Raw genomic sequence first — 18,427 nt, 5'->3', positions numbered from 1 at the left:
ACTCCACGGCCCGGAGCGAGAGGACATGCGCTTGCTCTATCCAACGACATCTTGGTGTGATCGGTGCGTCGGTGTCCCGTGGTTTCTCTAGGCAGTGCGGTTCAGTTTTGCTTCGGTAGTCTAGGTCGCCTCATATTAGTGTGGCGATTCCTTTTTTCTTTTTTCTTTTTTTTTGAGAACGCGATTCCTATTTTCTTGTTCGGCTGCGGGTTGGTCCCATCCTCGCCGCGACTGGTTTGTATGGGGTTCTTCCCATCACCTTGTATCGGTTCAACCGTTTGTATTTTGTTCAGGTTCAGGATCTGGTCTCATAGGATTTTTTTTCCTGTCTCATAGGATTTTTTTTCCCTATTTCGTGTGGAAGTGGTTGAAAGTTCAAGCAAACAGACCAACCCACCATGGCACCATGTACAGGTGTACACCATGACGGATCGACCGATCGACGTGGCAGCCAGGTAAACCGAACGTGCGTTTCCCCGACCAATAGCGATGCTCCTTTTGATTCCGCATTATCCATGATCCAGATAACGCACATACGCCTCCCGGTCTCCCACTGGTCCATCTATCCAGTCTCCAGGCGCAAACGAATCGCAGCCGTCAGACGACGCAGCGGCGCCAACACGCGCCGTCCATCTGGACCTCCGGGCCCCAGCTCACCACACCCACAAATCACCGAAGCGCAGCTCAATACAAAGGGCCAAGCGCAGGTGCGGAGAGGCAGAACCACCACACACACGCACGCACTCTCACTCTCCTGCCGCGGTGCGCCGTACGTGCTCTCTAGCCAAGATGTCGTCGGTCAGTGCCCGCGCTCCCGTGGCCGCTCTCCGGCCGGCGGCGTCAGCGTCGAGCCCCCGGTTCCTGGGCGACTCCGGCCGCGTCGGCCTCGCCAAGTCCACGCGCCGCGACGTCGCCGTCCAGGCCAAGGGGTCGTGGCTCCCCGGCCTCCCCTCCCCTGCCTACCTCGACGGCAGGTGCATGGGAACATAACAATAACACATGATGCAACGCACATGCTGTATCTGTATGCTAATACTCTTTGTTGGATGGATGGATCAGCTTGGCGGGTGACAATGGGTTCGACCCGCTGGCGCTGGCGGAGGACCCGGAGGACCTGCGGTGGTTCGTGCAGGCGGAGCTGGTGAACGGGCGGTGGGCGATGCTGGGGGTGGCGGGGATGCTGATCCCGGAGGTGCTGACCAAGGCGGGGCTGCTGAACGCGCCCGAGTGGTACGACGCCGGCAAGGAGACCTACTTCGCCTCCTCCTCCACGCTCTTCGTCATCGAGTTCATCCTCTTCCACTACGTGGAGATCCGGCGGTGGCAGGACATCAAGAACCCGGGCTCCGTCAACCAGGACCCCATCTTCAAGAGCTACAGCCTCCCGCCCCACGAGTGCGGCTATCCCGGCAGCGTCTTCAACCCCCTCAACTTCGCCCCCACCCTCGAGAACAAGGAGAAGGAGCTCGCCAACGGTACCTCCCGAGTCCATCGTTCTCTGCTTGCTTCACCATCGTTAATTTCTAATCGGACGGCTCTTGTTAATCTTTGGATGTTTTTCGATTCGTTCAGGGAGACTGGCGATGCTGGCGTTCCTGGGGTTCCTGGTGCAGCACAACGTGACCGGCAAGGGCCCGTTCGAGAACCTGCAGCAGCACCTGGCCGACCCATGGCACAACACCATCATCCAGACCATCTCCGGCCAATAAATCCGTCGATTTCACCGACCGGGGAGGCTTCAGGTGGTCTGAATTGTTATTTTGGGGTGCTGAGGATGTACAAAGTGTGGAGGAGTAGGTGGACAGTGCAAAAATGTGTTGTAATCTTAAAAGCTCCGGTGGTGAAACTTTCTTCTTGTGGATTCGCCCATGGCTTCCGATGGAGGCTGGACTTGTAATATCACCCATGCGTGTTATTCTAAACATGGCAAAACATACTACTAGTTTGAAGCATTCGTCTCGAATTCGCTGTGATGATAGCAATAGTAAATCAAAGCTGAACTTCATACAAACACCGGACACAGATGTAGAACAGTGGAATCAAAGAAGAAGAAAAAGGATCCAGTATATCAAGTCACAGGTATACAACATCAGTCACAAAACTACAACTTTGTCGTATCGAATGTGCAGCAGCACAAGATTAGAGTCCTTCAAGGCTCAACATACAGTGCGTAAAAATTGGTTAAGAATTAAGATCCTATTGGAAGAGGCAGCCAACTGATTCAACCGAAAATTGAGAACTAATGTATGTATCCACATGAGCTTATCCTAATTAGCGGCTGCAAGTAACTCGGCACATTTCTTTTGTCGGTGCACTGCAGAAAACTCGGCGATCTACCCTTGGCACATACAATCCGGGGCAGGATAAGTATAGATAGACTGCTTCGGCTTCCTCAGCCGGATCTGCCCGTATCTACCTTTGTGGCCTGCCTGTACAGCCTGCTGAAACTCTGACCACTCCATGCTCTTGTTCGCAAATATGTGGCCAAGCAATGTCATGTTTGGCCTTATCGTCTTGAAATTCCTGTAGGCCCGGTGGGCCAGCTGAATCAACCATCATCTAGTCAGGACCAATAAAGAAAGCGGAAAAAACTAGGGAATACAGCAGAAGCCAACAGGTTTTACCAGTGCATTATGCATATTGCCAGGAGAAGCAGAGATGAAAACATCGCTGTGCATGCTGATATGGTAGTCAAGAGCTGCTAGCACAGAAGCCTTCCCTTCAACATTAGCAAGTTCATCTGCCGATGCAAGGCTCCTCTTGTCTTCCATCAGCGGGAAAAGTTTGCGCAAGCTAGAGATCCTAGCTTCCCCTCCATATACCTTAATAGGTGATGTATGTTAGAACTTTCTACTTCCACTATGGAGAATAAGCGAGTGCAGAGAGTCAAACCTTGTGAGAGGCAAGATAAAATCGAGTTGTGCTGTCAAAGCCAAGCGCTACTAGTATCAACCCAATCTCTTCTGGAGTCAACGGGCAGCGTCCTGTGTTTCGAAGCTCCTCATCACTTAACTGTGAATTTAATACCCTCCCTTGCCAGATAACTTGCCTGTACTTAGCCAGAGCTAATTTTTCAGCCCTACCACCGCCAAAGTCACAGGCAGAATGTGCAGCCATATCCTGAAAAATGTAGGTCAGCTTGAGATGTTTCAGAGTGGCAATTCCCTGAAGAGAACAAAAAAAAATACACATACGACTTCCAAATATTGCAGAAGCCCTTCCATTTACCTTATCGAAGCGGAGATGTAAAACTGCGTACTTTCCATCCTGATCTGTGTTTTCTTCTATGACTTGTTGGGCAAATTCAGTGGAATGCCCCTGGACTGGAGATCTCAAGCGCTTCTCAAGGGTCCTCCCCAATGAGATAATGTAAGGCACAAAAATCAGAGCTTCAAAGTTAACTTTACAGCGCAGGCGTTGAATGTCCACGGGCAAATCATCAAATGCAAGGCGGTGAGAAAAGGGGGCAATGGCTGCAATGCCATAGCTGACAAGGGAAACAACACGTACATGAGATTCTCGGTGAAGGATTCCCCTCACAAAGTAACCAACTATTGAAGTTAGATCACAAATTATAATGTTAATGCTACAAAGCCTGTTCAGTGGCCATCAACCTGGGCTAAACATGAACTGCAGTTTCTTAGCATTATTATGCCATGCAATATATGTCAAATACTCCCACTGTTCACAAATATAAGATGTTTTGGATATTCTAATATGGACTACATACGGACTGCAATGAGTAAACAAACAGACTAAAACGTGTGTACATACATCTGATTCAGAAAAAAGTTAGAACATCTTATATTTGTGAATGGAGGGAGTAGTAGTTTAGTTTTGCAACATGTGTCAGTACAAAGGGTACTGCAGACCTTCACTTATCAAGGGGTCAAGAGAAGTGACTATATGACCAAAGAAATCACAAACCTTTGCAGGATAGGACTGACATTCTCTATATACCAATTAGCTGAGGCATGAACAGGTGCAGTTTTTATTCTTGTAGCACGTATTCCTGTGCCATAGAACTCTCTTGTGCTCCACGCAAATTCTTTTGGTGGAGTTCTCACTATTGAAACCTCGCCTTTTAGGGTGTTAATAAAGTGATCCACATTGAAAATATCTCCGAATGAGCTGCAACACAACTAAAACTTTCACTTCCAATTTAACAGGAGAATAAAAAAACTAACAAGATACAGTAGTACGCTGAAACTTCAAAAGCACCTTGAGTCTTTCCAAACAGGGTTTACTTCAAGATGTGGAATCACAAGAGTAGCATTCAGAATCTTAGCAACCGCAACAGCATCACATATCTAGAGAACAAAAAGAAAGAGACAGATGATCTAAAATCTCAACCAAGCAAGTTGTCTTAAATCTAACATCATGAATCTGGTACATAAAAAGTGTGTTACCCCCATTCTTTGCTGGTTCAGGCCACCATCAAGAAATACTTGTATGTACCCACTAGGTTCCGAAGGTAACCCTACACTTTATATAACCAAATGCTTAGTGATCTGTCGCAGCTGGAGGCATATCATTACATAACCATGTTATCTCAGAGTGTTACCACGAGTAATCGATGATCTTATGCATGGTTTCCACCCCTGGTCAGGCAAGGGTGTCCAGATCTCTCTCTTTTGTTCATCTGGCTGTAACAGAAAGCAAGTTACAAATAGACTTCAACATAACTACTTCCATTTTTCATCTGAGTTTTGAATACTCACTATTGTCCATCGCAAAGACGCGTTCAAAAGAGACTTGTGCATTGGCTTAGGGGCATCCCACTCCTGCAATATACACGCTGTCCACATGATTAATCTTAAAAAGACAATATTGCAGTTTGCAGAAATACTTACTAAGGTCTACTTGAGTTGCCAATCTATCTTCATAACCATAGTAATCCAGTACATATGTTATTCCCGGTATTTTCATGTACTCATACAGTCCCACACTGCCGCAAAATGCATATGGAGTGGTAATCAAACATTGTAGACCACTGCCCAAACCAAAATATTCGATGCAACTGGCATGATGCTATCCATCAAAAGAATCCAGATCTTCACATAGCTTGCACACTTTGCTTATTTACAGGTAACTCTGCGTCAACATACATACACCAACTAAACTAATGTAATTTCTTAACAACGAGAGAGAGAAAATTCATGAATTCACCACACCATTTCGCCCTGCACATGCCGGACTCCCCAACCGTACCAATCCGTCTACTATCCAAGACCCCACAGGATCGGACTCGGGAAAGTGGCAAACTAGCAAGGAGAAGCGTAGGAAGCAGCTAGAAAAGCAGAAAATCGCCAACGCCAATACGACGCTACACCGGCTCAAATCGAACCGCCTGGAGAGGGGGATGGGACTAGGGGACGCACCGAGAATAGGGAAGGGAAGGCGCGGCCGAGCGGGGAGAACAGCGCGGGGAAAATAGCCGGGAGGAGCACGACAGCGGCTGCGGCAGCCAACACCGGGCCCCTCGCCGGAGGCGACGAAGCCGACGGCCGCCGCATCTCCCCCGTCTCAGGTGCGAAGACCAGGTGGAAGGGATGGACTGACCTGACTGAGCCCGGCTACGAGGTGGAAGTGGGCCTACTGTGTTCAAAATTGGCCCATCCATTTCGTCGGACGGGAGAATGGAGCGCTCCTTCGAAAGCTTCGCAACCATCAGCACCATTTGGCGCGCTCTCAGTCATTCGCCACGTGTCGCGCTTTGGACGCTCTCTTCAAATTTTGTTTTTTTATTTTTCCGCACACGTTTTCGGCTTTTTAAATGGTTTTTTTCGGTTTTTCGACGTTTTGGTTTTCCCCCGGTCTTTCTTAGCTTTTCGAACAAAAAAATCGAAAAAAAAATCACGAAAAACATGTTTTCTTTTTTTTCCTTTCGCGAAAGTCACGGTTTTTCTTCCGCGAGAGGCACGGTTGTGCTTTATCGAGAGTCACAGTCGTGCCTTTCGGAAACGAAAAAAAACGTGTTTTCTATTTTTTTTCCTTTCGTGAGAGTCACGGTTTTTCTTCCGCGAAAGGCACAATTGTGCTTTCGCGAGAGTCACCGCCGTGCCTCTCGGAAAGGAAAAAACAAAATGCGTTTTTTGTTTTTTTTTCTTTCGTGAGAGTCACGGTTTTGCTTCCGTGAGAGGCACGGTTGTGCTTACGCGAAAGTCATGGCCGTGCCTCTCGGAAAGGTAAATATACGCGTTTTCTATTTTTTTTTATTTCGCGAGAGTCACGGTTTTGCTTTCGCGAGAGGCATGGTTGTACTTTCGCGAGAGTCATGGCCGTGCCTCTCGGAAACGGAAAAACGCGCTTTCTATTTTTTTTCTTCCACGAGAGTCACGGTTTTGCATCCACGAGAGGCACGGTTGAGATTTCACGAGAGGCACGGGCGTGACTTTTTCGAAAAGGGAAAAAACCGTGCTCCCGGTTCGGTTTTTCCGCCCGGTTTTTTTCGACTGTTTTTTTTCGTGAAAAAAAGTTCGTCAAAAACTATCAACATGTGATCTAGTTTTCAAGATCTCGATGCGAGGAATCCAATGGTGAAAACGGTTCGAGATTTAGACGCACGGTTTAAGAGATAAAACGTTTTGAATAAACGGATCTACGAAAAAAGGGAAAACTCCCCTGTTGCGACAAGTGGCGCGCTGCATGTACGCCACTTGTCGCGACCTGGGAAAATGGAGTATTCTTTGCAAAGAGTACTCCTTAATTAGTGATTTCGGGACTTCTGCCAGGGAAGGAATATCACATGATACCATCGTTCTAGTGCTACCATGATACCAGTTTGAAAATTTCAATTTTAGACGTGTCAATTTTTTTAAAAAAAATTGTGAATGTTCATCACATATGTGTCTACTATCCCTAAAAGATTCAGATCAAAATACGAAATACATAAAAAGAAACAAAAAAGAGAAATCCAACATGAATAGTGTCAATAAAGACGAAAGGATGAATAGTGTCAAAAATGACACTACTCACATCTATATTTGTCTTTTTTGTTTCTCTTTGTGTATTTCACATTTTGATCTGAATTTTTAGGGGATGCAGACATATATGTGATGAACATTCATAATTTTTTTTGAATTTTTTTGACACATCTAAAATTGAATTTCTCAAACTGGACATATCCAAAGCCTTTGATTCCGTCTCATGGGCGTTCCTGCTGCAACTTCTGAGCTTCAGAGGTTTGCAGTCTGACCTGGAGTGATTGGATTTCATTCAAACTTGCTGGCCACATCTTCAACAAAAATAAATGTCGACAATTGACAAACTGGGCAAGTGGGTGTCTGGATGGCATGGCCAAATTTTCTCTAACTATGAGAAGTTTGTGCTTGTTCGTAAGGTCCTATCTGCTATCCTTGCTTTCTAGATGATGGTGACTATTGTAAACAAGTGGGATGATGCACAGCTGAACAAACTGCGCATCTCTTTCTTTTGGGACGAGAATGGTGAGGCATCGGCTGCCAAGTGTTTGATGGCATGGATAAGGATATGCAAGCCTTTGGATTTTGGCGGGCGAGGTATTGCCGACCATGAGAGATATAGTTGTGCTCTGCGCTGCCGTTGGTTATGGCTCAGGTGGACCGAGGAGGACAAACCGTGGCGTGATCTCCCTCTACCTATTGACGATCAGGTTAGGTCATCGCCCTGTTTCAAGCCTCAACTCTGGTCACTATCGGTAATGGAGAGAAGATGGGCCTGTTTGGATCGTAGCCCTGACGTGCCCGACCAAATATTTGGTCGTTGACCGGAGCGATGGCACGCGTTTGGTTCAGATCCGATTATTTGGCTCGCCCTAGCCTCGCATGCCCTTCCCTTCTATTGTGCAGCCAATTATTTGGCAAGGCGCCGGCGGCCGTTTCCTCCGCCAAAATTTTGGCATGCCACTGATTGGCAGGGCGGCCGCAGGCATAATCCAAACGGCCCCGATATCCTTCTGAGATGATCACTGGTTGAGCAGCGGCCCTCCCAATTCAAGAAGTTGTTTCCTTCCCTATTCAAGCACAACAAGAAGCATAGGAGCTCACTCAAGGATGTTATTCATGATAACAACTGGCTGGATGTCAACAATTAAACCGTTGCCGCCAATCGAGGCTCTGCGTGATTACATTATGTTGTGGAGTGCCGTCCAGAATATTCAGCTTTCGCCCCACCCTGACAAGATCACACGGAAGTGGACGGTTGATGGCTCCTACTCCGTTGCATCCGCATACAAGATTCAGTTCATGGGCGGTGTTCAATCTAATCTGAAGGTACTGATTTGGAAGGCTCCGGTACCAGGAAAATTAAGGCTCTCCACGTGGATGGGTGTCCAGGGCCGCTGCCTCACGACGGACCTACTCGCGAAGAGAGGTTGGCAACACAACCCGTTCTGTGCTCTCTGCAGATGCCACACTGAGACCGCCTTGCACTTACTATTCATGCACTGCTCTTTCTCCCTGGAGCTATGGAAGAAGGCTTTTCAAACTTCCATCATTCCCTTGGACAGGCTGCCTACAGTCGGAACTCACTCTTTTAGGCAATGGTGGGAGCAGCGATTTGATTCATTTGCCAGGAGGGACCTGAAGATGAAGTGGTCTTCCACGATTACTGTGGTGGCCTGGTTCATTTGGACTGAGCGTAACGCCGGGATTTTCAGGGGCATGGCCACCAGCGTTGCTTCTCTGATGCAGTGTGGCGGTAATTTCCTGGGATCCCTATGAGATATGCGTTACATGCGCGCGGGAATCGGGGAGTTTGTCGTGGAATTGTCACGGCAGATGTCCTAGTGTGAGGACTTAGTCGTGAGACCAACGTATCTATGTGGTAGCTTGAGAGGGGTTGATCGGGATCGAGAGACGCAACACAAGACAAGGATTTAGACAGCTACGGGCCTCGGGAAACATCATCCGGTAACAACCCTACATGCTATTTGTGGCTAGGTCTCATTATCATCACGAGGGAGTCGCTGTATCTCCGGCTCTCCTAATTGTGTCTAGACTTAACGATTATTCAACTTGTCCCTCTTGGGGTGCCCTGCCCCTCCTTATATAAGTTGAAGGGGCGGGTTACATGTAGAGTCCAACTCAGATTAAGACTTAAACTATTCTAACTTCTCATCACGGGCTTCTTTCCGTGGGCTTCTTAACGTCTTGGGCTTCTTACAATCTAGCTTACCATCTGGCTTACCGTCTGGCTTACCGTCTAGCTTAACATCTCCCGGCTTAACATCTTAAACATCTGCCGACTTAACCATCTTAAACGTCTGCCGACTTAACCATCTTAAACATCTGGCTTAAACATCTGCCGACTTAACCATCTTAAACATCTGGCTTAAACATCTTCCGACTTAACCAATGAAATACCAAGTCCCAGCCGGGTCATATCTCCGGTCGGGTCATACCGCGGGGTATATCCCCGACATTAGCCCCCAATTTAATTTGGATTTATCCATGTTAAACTGATCCTATAAACAAAACACAAGAACAATTTTAACAGGTTATCCTCTGGGTTAAATATTCTTGTAAGCCGGCACCTAAACATCCTTAAGTCCCTGTCATTTCGTTCTTCTAGGAAATCCGGGTCAATAAGCCAACTCCATAATCAATTTGCTGACATTGGTTTCTTCTAGAGAAAAATTGTGAAAAATAATTCATTTGACTCAGCTGGCAGTGACATGGGACTTCCATATTTGATGTAATCATGATTTGAGTAATGTAGCCCCCAAGTGCGGGGTCGTAAGCTTGCAGCGACTCGGGACTATTCCTTTCATTGTAGAATAAATCATATCCATTGATAAAATAATAGCCATTGCTCTAAAACGACTTTGAAAACCTCAATTATAATACTGGTTATTGATAACCATAATAAAAATCCAACCATGTTGGCTATTGAAGATTTGAATAATATAACCCAGTATGAAAACCTCAATCATTCAATATCATCATGAAAATCCAGCCAAGTTGGGCTATTATCATATACTGGCGACTTAAAGTCTGCCACCCTGGCGGGTTGTAGAAACCCAAAAGATGCTTCAAATATGAGCCAGAAGTAGGGCAGCTGGGCCTGATTTGTAAAAAACCAGAAGTCAAAGGAGAAATCTTCGAATATAAATGAAAAATCAAAAGAAATTCGAGGCTTTTGGGGCTGCCAAGCCAAAGTGTCTTCTTCAATGAAACTAGCCTGAGCCACTGGATTGTTCGTGCGTTCCGTGAGCCTGACTCACAGTGTTCCCTGATACGTCTTCGTCATATCTACTTTTCCAAACACTTTTGCCCTTGGTTTAGACTCTAACCATGATTTGAATGGAACTAACCCGGACTGACGCTGTTGTCAGCAGAATTGCCATGGTGTTATTTATGTGCAGAAACAAAAGTTCTCGGAATGACCTAAAACTCCACGGAGCTTATTTTTGGAAATAATAAAAAATACTGGCAAAAGATCAAGACCAGGGGCCCACACCCTAGCCACAAGGGTGGGGGCGCGCCCCCCTACCTCGTGGGCCCCCTGGAGCTCCTTCGACCTCAACTCCAACTCTATATATTTTCTTTCGGAGAGAAAAAAATCAGAGAGAAGGATTCATCACGTTTTACGATACGGAGCCGCCGCCAATCCCTAAAACCTCTCGGGAGGGCTGATTTGGAGTCCGTTCGGGGCTCCAGAGAGGGGAATCCGTCCCCATCGTCATCATCAACCATCCTCCATCACCAATTTCATGATGCTCACCGCCATGCATGAGTAATTCCATCGTAGGATTGCTGGACGGTGATGGGTTGGATGAGATTTATCATGTAATCGAGTTAGTTTTGTTAGGGTTTGATCCCTAGTATCCACTATGTTCTGAGATTGATGTTGCTATGACTTTGATATGCTTAATGCTTGTCACTAGGGCCCGAGTGCCATGATTTCAGATCTGAACTATTATGTTTTCATGAATATATGTGAGTTCTTGATCCTATCTTGCAAGTCTACAGTCACCTACTATGTGTTATGATCCGGCAACCCCGAAGTGACAATAATCGGGACCACTCCCGGTGATGGCCGTAGTTTGAAGAGTTCATGTATTCACTATGTGTTAATACTTTGGTCCGGTACTCTATTTAAAGGAGGCCTTAATATCCCTTAGTTTCCGCTAGGACCCCGCTGCCACGGGAAGGTAGGACAAAAGATGGCATGCAAGTTCTTTTCCATAAGCACGTATGACTATATTCGGAATACATGCCTACATTACATTGATGAATTGGATCTAGTTCTGTGTCACCCTAGGTTATGACTGTTACATGATGAACCACATACGGCATAATTCTCTATCACCGATCCATTGCCTATGAGCTTTCCATATATTGTTCTCCGCTTATTTACTTTTCCATTGCTATTGTTACAATCACTACAAAATACCGAACACATTACTTTTGCTATCATTACCTTTTGCTACCGTTACCACTACTATCATATTACTTTGCTACTAAATACTTTGCTGCAGATATTAAGTTTCCAGGTGTGGTTGAATTGACAACTCAGCTGCTAATACTTGAGAATATTTTTTGGCTCCCCTTGTGTCGAATCAATAAATTTGGGTTGAATACTCTACCCTCGAAAACTGTTGCGATCCCCTATACTTGTGGGTTATCAAGACTATTTTCTGGCGCCGTTGCCGGGGAGCATAGCTCTATTCTTTGAGTCACTTGGGATTTATATTTGCTTATCATTATGAAGAACTTGAGAGATCCAAAAACCAAGATTTATCCCTCAACTATGAGGGGAGGTAAGGAACTGCCATCTAGCTCTGCACTTGATTCACCTTCTGTTTTGAGTAAGCTTGCGACACCTAAACCTGCTTCTGCTATTGATTCTGATATGTCACATATTATTGATGATGCCACTTCTGCTATGCATGATACTTATGATGAAACTACTTCTATGCTTGATACTACTATGCCACTTGGTGAATTTCTTGATGAACAACTTGCTAGGGCTAGAGAGAATGAAATTATTGAAACTAATAATATTGATGAAAGTGATGATGAAGACTCTCCTCCTAATAAATATGAATTGCATGTTGTTCGTGAGGGTTATGTTATGGATGAAGAAGCTACTAGAGCTATTTTAGCTTGCAATGATAGATATGATCTAAAGAGGTTATTAGCTAAATGGAAGCAGCAATCCCTTAATGCTAGAATGAAACCTGACCCTGCTTTTGCTACTTCACCTATCTATGTTACTGATAAGGATTATGAATTCTCTGTTGATCCTGATATAATTACTTTGGTTGAATCTAATCCTTTTTATGGCTATGAATCTGAAACTGTTGTGGCACATCTTACTAAATTAAATGATATAGCCACCCTGTTCACTAATGATGAGAGAACTCGCTACTTTTATATCCTTAAAATATTTCCGTTCTCATTAAAAGGTGATGCTAAGATATGGTTTAATTCTCTTGATCCTGGTTGTGTGCGTAGTCCCCAGGATATGATTTATTACTTCTCTGCTAAATATTTCCCTGCTCATAAGAAACAAGCTGCCTTAAGGGATATATATAATTTTGTGCAAATTGAAGAAGAGAGTCTCCCACAAGCTTGGGGAGGCTTCTCCAATTACTTAATGCTTTGCCTGATCATCCTCTTAAGAAAAATGAAATACTTGATATCTTTTATAATGGACTAACCGATGCTTCCAGAGATTACCTGGATAGTTGTGCTGGTTCTGTTTTCAGGGAAAGAACACCGGATGAAGCTGAAATTCTATTAAATAATATGTTGACTAATGAAAATAATTGGACACTTCCTGAGCCTATTCCTAAACCAACTCCGAAGAAGAGAGGTGTTCTATTTCTCAGTCCTGAAGATATGCAAGAGGCAAAGAAATCCATGAAAGAAAAGGGTATTAAAGCTGAAGATGTTAAGAATTTACCTCCTATTGAAGAAATACATGGTCTTAATTTACCGCCTGTTGAAGAAATGCATAATGTTTAATCCATCTCCTATTGAAGAAACACATGGTCTTGATAACCCGACACAGGTAGTAAAGGTAAATTCTCTCTATAGATATGATAAAGCTGAAATCCCATTTACTAAGTTTGCTAGCCCATGCTTAGATGAGTTTGATAAATTTATGGTTAAGCAAGAAGACTTCAATGCTTATTTTGGTAGAGAATTAAAACGCAGTGCTGATATGCTTGAACACTTGGGTGATTATATGGCTAATGTCAAAGGTGAACTTAAACTTATTATTAAACATGCTTCTATGGTTACCACTCAAGTAGAACAAGTACTTAAAGCTCAAAATGATTTGCTCAATGAATTGAATAGTAAGGATAATGATTATGTTGTTAGAGTGGCTACTAGAACTGGTAAAATGACTCAGGAACCTTTGTATCCTGAAGGCCACCCTAAGAGAATTGAGCAAGATTCTCAGAAAAATAATATAGTTGCACCTAGTCCTTCTAAAAGGAAGAAAAAGAAAAATGATAGGACTCTGCATGCTTCTAGTGAACCTATTGCTGAAACACCCGAGAATCCAAATGATATTTCTATTTTTGATGCCGAAACACAATCTGGTAATGAACTTGAAACTAGTGATAATGTTAATGATAATGTTCATGTTGATGCTCAACCTAGTAATGATAATGATATAGAAATTGAACCTGTTGTTGATCTTGATAAACCACAACCAAAGAGTCAATGTTATGATAAGAAAGACTTTGTTGCTAGGAAGCACAGCAAAGAAAGAGAACCATGGGTTCAGAAACCCATGCCTTTTCCTCCCAAACCATCCAAGAAAAAGGATGATGAGGATTTTGAGCGCTTTGCTGGAATGATTAGACCTATATTTTTGCGTATGCGATTAACTGATATGCTTAAAATGAATCCTTATGCTAAGTACATGAAAAAAATTGTTACTAACAAAAGAAAGATACCGGAAGCTGAAATTTCCACCATGCTTGCTAATTATACTTTTAAGGGTGGAATACCAAAGAAACTTGGAGATCCAGGAGTACCCACTATACCATGCTCCATTAAAAGAAACTATGTTAAAACTGCTTTATGTGATCTTGGAGCCGGTGTTAGTGTTATGCCTCTCTCTTTATATCGTAGACTTGATTTGAATAAGTTGACACCTACTGAAATATCTTTGCAAATGGCTGATAAATCAACTGCTATACCTGTCGGTATTTGTGAGGATGTGCCTGTTGTGGTTGCAAACATTACTATTTTAACGGACTTTGTTATTCTTGATATTCCCGAGGACGATAGTATGTCTATTATTCTTGGAAGACCCTTTTTGTATACTGCAGGGGCTGTTATTGATTACAACAAAGGCCATGTCACTTTCATGTTAATGGTAATGAGCATACGGTACACTTTCCGAGGAAACAACCTCAAGTCCACAGTATCAATTCTATTGGAAAAATTCCATCGATTATTTTTGGAGGTTTTGAATTTCCTCTTCCTACTGTCAAGAAGAAATATGATATTCTTATTGTTGGGGATGTGCATATACCCGTTCAGATAACCTAGTGTTATTCGAAAATTCTCCGGTTCCATGTTATTCGGAATGAGTTTGTTAACAAGACTTGATCAACCTTGTTAATGGATTCCTTTTGATGATCATGAGATGGATGAAGTTAGAAAACACAACTCTCTGTACCCTCATTTTACTTTCTGTTATTTATATTAAATAAAATAAAATAGTATTTCCTGTCTGTTATTTGAATTATCCGTGCAATATAAAAATACCCCGAAAATAAAAGTTCTCCAAATGCCCTGAAATTTAAATATGATTTTTTCTGGAATATTTGAGAATATTTGGCACTGAGAACAGAACAGGGGGGCATCCACCTGACCACGAGGGTGGAGGGCGCGCCCCCTGCCTCGTGGTACCACGGTGGCCCTCCTCCACTTATTCCTGCACCCACACACTCCTTCTTCCTCCCACAAACACCATTATCCAGATCGAGCACGAGTTCTAGCTCATTTTGCTGCGATTTTCGATCTCCTTGCTCAAAGCACCTCTCACAAAACTGCTTGGGGGGATTGTTCCTTGGTATGTGACTCCTTCATTGGTCCAATTAGTTTTTGTTCTAGTGCTTTATTCATTGCAATTTTGTGTTGCCTAGGTGACCATGTTCTTGAGCTTACATGTCAAATTTATGTGGTTCCAAGTAGTTTTGATGCATGATATAGGCTCTAGGCACTTGTAGGAGTAGTTGCTATCAATTTTGTTGAGTTGGGCTCACTTTTATTTGAAGTTACTAAAAATTTGAGATTTTTTTAGAAAATAATGAAGAGATTTTTTAGGGGCTCATCGAGCCGAAGCTCGAAGGAAAAGCAAAATGAAGAAGCAAAGAAGCCCAAATATAATCTGCCTCGCATCACGGAGGTTCGCCCGTGTAAATGGCCTTGTGATGATTTCTTGAGAGCAGTCGGGATTTATGACGATTTCTATGAATTGGCTGAGACTGCAGGCCTCACCGCCTTCCTCCACGACCAGCGCGAACAGTATCTCTTACTCACCAATATCTTTGTGCAAAACTTTCATTTCCATGCTAGGAGCACACCACCTACAGTGGAGTTTTATTTATATGATGAGCATAAGGAGATGTCACTTCGTGATTTTTGTCGGGTTTGTTTGATCCCTTTCGAGGGCATCATAGAGGAACCACATCGCGACGATGTGGATGGGTTTATTGATACCATCACTGTAGGGGAAAGGAGGAAGGTTTCCGATGCACGAACTACTAGCATACACTTTTCTGTTCTGCGTTACTTTGCTATATTTGCTAGTAGATGCTTAACTGGGCGCGGAAACTGTGGAAACCTGAGTGCCCCTGATATTGTTATTTTGTGCCACGCCTTATTTTGTGATGATACATTCAGCATGGGTGCTATTATTGCAAAGCGGTTAAATCTTAACCGTACTAAGGCCCCGTCTTTGGAGGCAAATTCGCCTCGCGCCTAGCTGCACATTTTAACATACCTATTAGGCATTATGAGAAGGAAGAAAAATTGCTGCCTTCTATTTATTTAGATTATAAGAGTATGGTAGCACACGATTTTATTGTTAAGAATAGGGGAAATGAGCTCAAATACAAATTGTTCTTTGATAAACATCATCCTGAGACTATTACCGTGCCTGCTCCTTCCTTGTTTGATTTATCTGCAGGCAAGTACCTTATTCCATTGGAGGCTATTCACGCCTACCGAAACCCTACATCAGCCACAGAGCCAGAGTCGGAACCACAAGTTGATCCTCCATGCCAGTATAATTACCAGTGGGATCCCGAGATGATTGCCAACCAGTGGCAATCAGAGTCTTCTTCTTTGTAGTACGACCCCAACTATTTCTATGGATATCCGCCAGGCCAACTGTGGCCATAGACTAACTTAGGCCAAAAGCCTAAACTTGGGGGAGTACGTATTTCCCACCGACAATACATTCATGTCCACACACTCATTGCTAGATGTCGGTGCTCATACTTTTTCATTGTATCATCCATACTAGTTTATTTCCTTTTTATGCTTTCTTCTTGTGTGTTTGATAAACCTTAAGAAAAAAATTAGTTGTAGTTTTTAGCTAGTCTACTTTCCTTGTAGTAGTAATTAAAAAGAAAACCCAAAAAGATTTCATGTTCTTCTTTTGCTTGTTGGGAGCTTTCCCGTGTATATAGTTTTATTTATTTTCTATTATTTAGGGGTCGATAGGAGAAGACCATGATTAAATTGTTAAAGTGGCTCTTATATGCATTATTGTTGATCTGAGAAAAGAGCTCATATTGCCTTGTCTTCTCCTGTTTATTGAATGCTTGCAGATTCCAGCTTAGTCCAATGCACGTCCACTATTATAATTATCCACATCATTCCTTCGTGCAAGCGAAAGGCAATTATGACGATATATGATGGACTGATTGAGATGAGAAAAGCTGGTATGAACTCGACCTCTCTTGTTTTTGTAAATATGATTAGTTCATCGTTCCTGATTCAGCCTATTATGAATAAACATGTTTGCAATGACAATTAGAGATTATAGTTGCTTATGCCATGCTTAATTAGCTAGGAGCTTATAATGGTTTACCTTGCCTGCCAACATGCTATTAAAATGGTTGTGATGTGATAGGGTGCTATCCTCTTTTGAACGATTCGAGTGGCTTGACTTGGCACATGTTCACGCATGTAGTTGAAACAAAATCAACATAGCCTATACGATATTTATGTTCATGGTGCATTATATCCTACTCATGCTTGCATTCGGTGTTGATTAATTTTAATGCATGTTCATGACTGTTGTAGCTCTCTAGATGGTCGCTTCCCAGTCTTTTGCTAGCCTTCACTTGTACTAAGCGGGAATACTGCTTGTGCATCCAATTCCATAAACCCCAAAGTTATTCCATATGAGTCCACCATACCTACCTATATACGGTATCTACCTGCCGTTCCAAGTAAATTTGTATTTGCCAAACTCTAAACCGTCGAATAAACATTATGTTTTGTATGCTCGAATAGCTCATGCATCAACTAGGGCTGTCCGTATATTCCATGTTAGGCGGGTTATTCTCAAGAGGAGTGGACTTCGCTCATCACTCACGAGAAAATGGCTGGTCACCGGGATGACCAGTCCCATGCTTTATGCAAATCAAATCAAAATAATTGCAAACAAAACTCCCCCGGGACTGTTGTTAGTTGGAGGCACTCGTTGTTTCGAGCAAGCCATGGATTAATGCTTGTTGGTGGAGGGGGAGTATAAACTTTACCATTCTGTTTGGGAACCGCCTATAATGTGTGTAGCATGGAAGATATCGCCATCTCTTGGTTTTTATGTTGACAATGAAAGTATACCGCTCAAAATATTATTCATCTCTATTTCAAAACTGAGCTCTGGCACCTCTACAAATCCCTGCTTCCCTCTGCGAAGGGCATATCTATTTACTTTCATGTTGAGTCATCATCCTCTTATTAAAAAGCACCAGTTGGAGAGCACCTCTGTCATTTGCATTCATTACTGTTAGTTTACATTGAGTATGACTTGACTGGATCTCTTTTACCATGAATTACAATGTCTAGTCAGTCCTTGATCTTTAAAGGTGCTCTGCATTTATGTTTTGCGGTCTTAGAAAGGGCTAGCGAGATACCATCTTGTTATATCATATTATGATTGTTTTGAGAAAGTGTTGTCACCCGAGATTTATTATTATTGCTCGCTAGTTGATTATGCCATTGATATGAGTAAACATGAGACCTAAGAGTTATTGTGAATATGGTTAGTTTATAATCTTTGCTGAAAACTTGAATGCTGGCTTTACATATTTACAACAACAAGAGCAAACAGAGTTTGTAAAAGTTTTTCTTTACCACTTTCAGTTTGTCAACTGAATTGCTTGAGGACAAGCAAAGGTTTAAGCTTGGGGGAGTTGATACGTCTCCGTCGTATATACTTTTCCAAACACTTTTGC

At 43.3% G+C, this 18,427-nt stretch overlaps 2 protein-coding genes across 2 annotated transcripts; one reads left to right on the top strand and one right to left on the bottom strand.

Moving 5' to 3' along the window:
• Positions 1-668: 668 nt before the first annotated feature.
• LOC123103904 (chlorophyll a-b binding protein 1B-20, chloroplastic) lies at positions 669-1,952 on the top strand. The gene is made up of 3 exons (XM_044525603.1): positions 669-974; positions 1,060-1,475; positions 1,573-1,952. Exons 1-3 carry the CDS (start codon positions 790-792, stop codon positions 1,707-1,709), a joined length of 738 nt encoding a protein of 245 aa, XP_044381538.1. The 5' UTR covers positions 669-789; the 3' UTR covers positions 1,710-1,952.
• A 70-nt stretch (positions 1,953-2,022) lies between these two features.
• LOC123103903 (O-fucosyltransferase 31) lies at positions 2,023-5,614 on the bottom strand. Its single transcript, XM_044525601.1, has 10 exons — positions 5,382-5,614; positions 4,722-4,784; positions 4,565-4,646; positions 4,410-4,480; positions 4,222-4,310; positions 3,928-4,131; positions 3,229-3,487; positions 2,893-3,120; positions 2,625-2,822; positions 2,023-2,543 (listed from the first exon to the last, which is right to left on the bottom strand). Exons 1-10 carry the CDS (start codon positions 5,514-5,516, stop codon positions 2,334-2,336), a joined length of 1,539 nt encoding a protein of 512 aa, XP_044381536.1. The 5' UTR covers positions 5,517-5,614; the 3' UTR covers positions 2,023-2,333.
• Positions 5,615-18,427: the final 12,813 nt, after the last annotated feature.

The sequence above is a fragment of the Triticum aestivum genome, chromosome 5A (genome assembly GCF_018294505.1).
Source record: "Triticum aestivum cultivar Chinese Spring chromosome 5A, IWGSC CS RefSeq v2.1, whole genome shotgun sequence".
NCBI lineage: Eukaryota > Viridiplantae > Streptophyta > Magnoliopsida > Poales > Poaceae > Triticum > Triticum aestivum.
Note: the sequence above shows the minus strand (reverse complement) of the source record. Positions and strands in the feature narration are given on the sequence as shown.

Bases quoted from the DNA above. Each gene is read 5' to 3' on its own strand.
- LOC123103904 (XM_044525603.1), top strand. From the start codon at position 790: ATGTCGTCGGTCAGTGCCCGCGCTCCCGTGGCCGCTCTCCGGCCGGCG. The intron at 975-1,059 runs GTGCATGGGAAC...TGGATGGATCAG, and splicing joins CCTGCCTACCTCGACGGCAG to CTTGGCGGGTGACAATGGGT. The intron at 1,476-1,572 runs GTACCTCCCGAG...CGATTCGTTCAG, and splicing joins GGAGAAGGAGCTCGCCAACG to GGAGACTGGCGATGCTGGCG.
- LOC123103903 (XM_044525601.1), bottom strand. From the start codon at position 5,516: ATGCGGCGGCCGTCGGCTTCGTCGCCTCCGGCGAGGGGCCCGGTGTTG. The intron at 4,647-4,721 runs GTGAGTATTCAA...TTTCTGTTACAG, and splicing joins CGTCTTTGCGATGGACAATA to CCAGATGAACAAAAGAGAGA. The intron at 4,481-4,564 runs GTAACACTCTGA...TATAAAGTGTAG, and splicing joins AAGATCATCGATTACTCGTG to GGTTACCTTCGGAACCTAGT.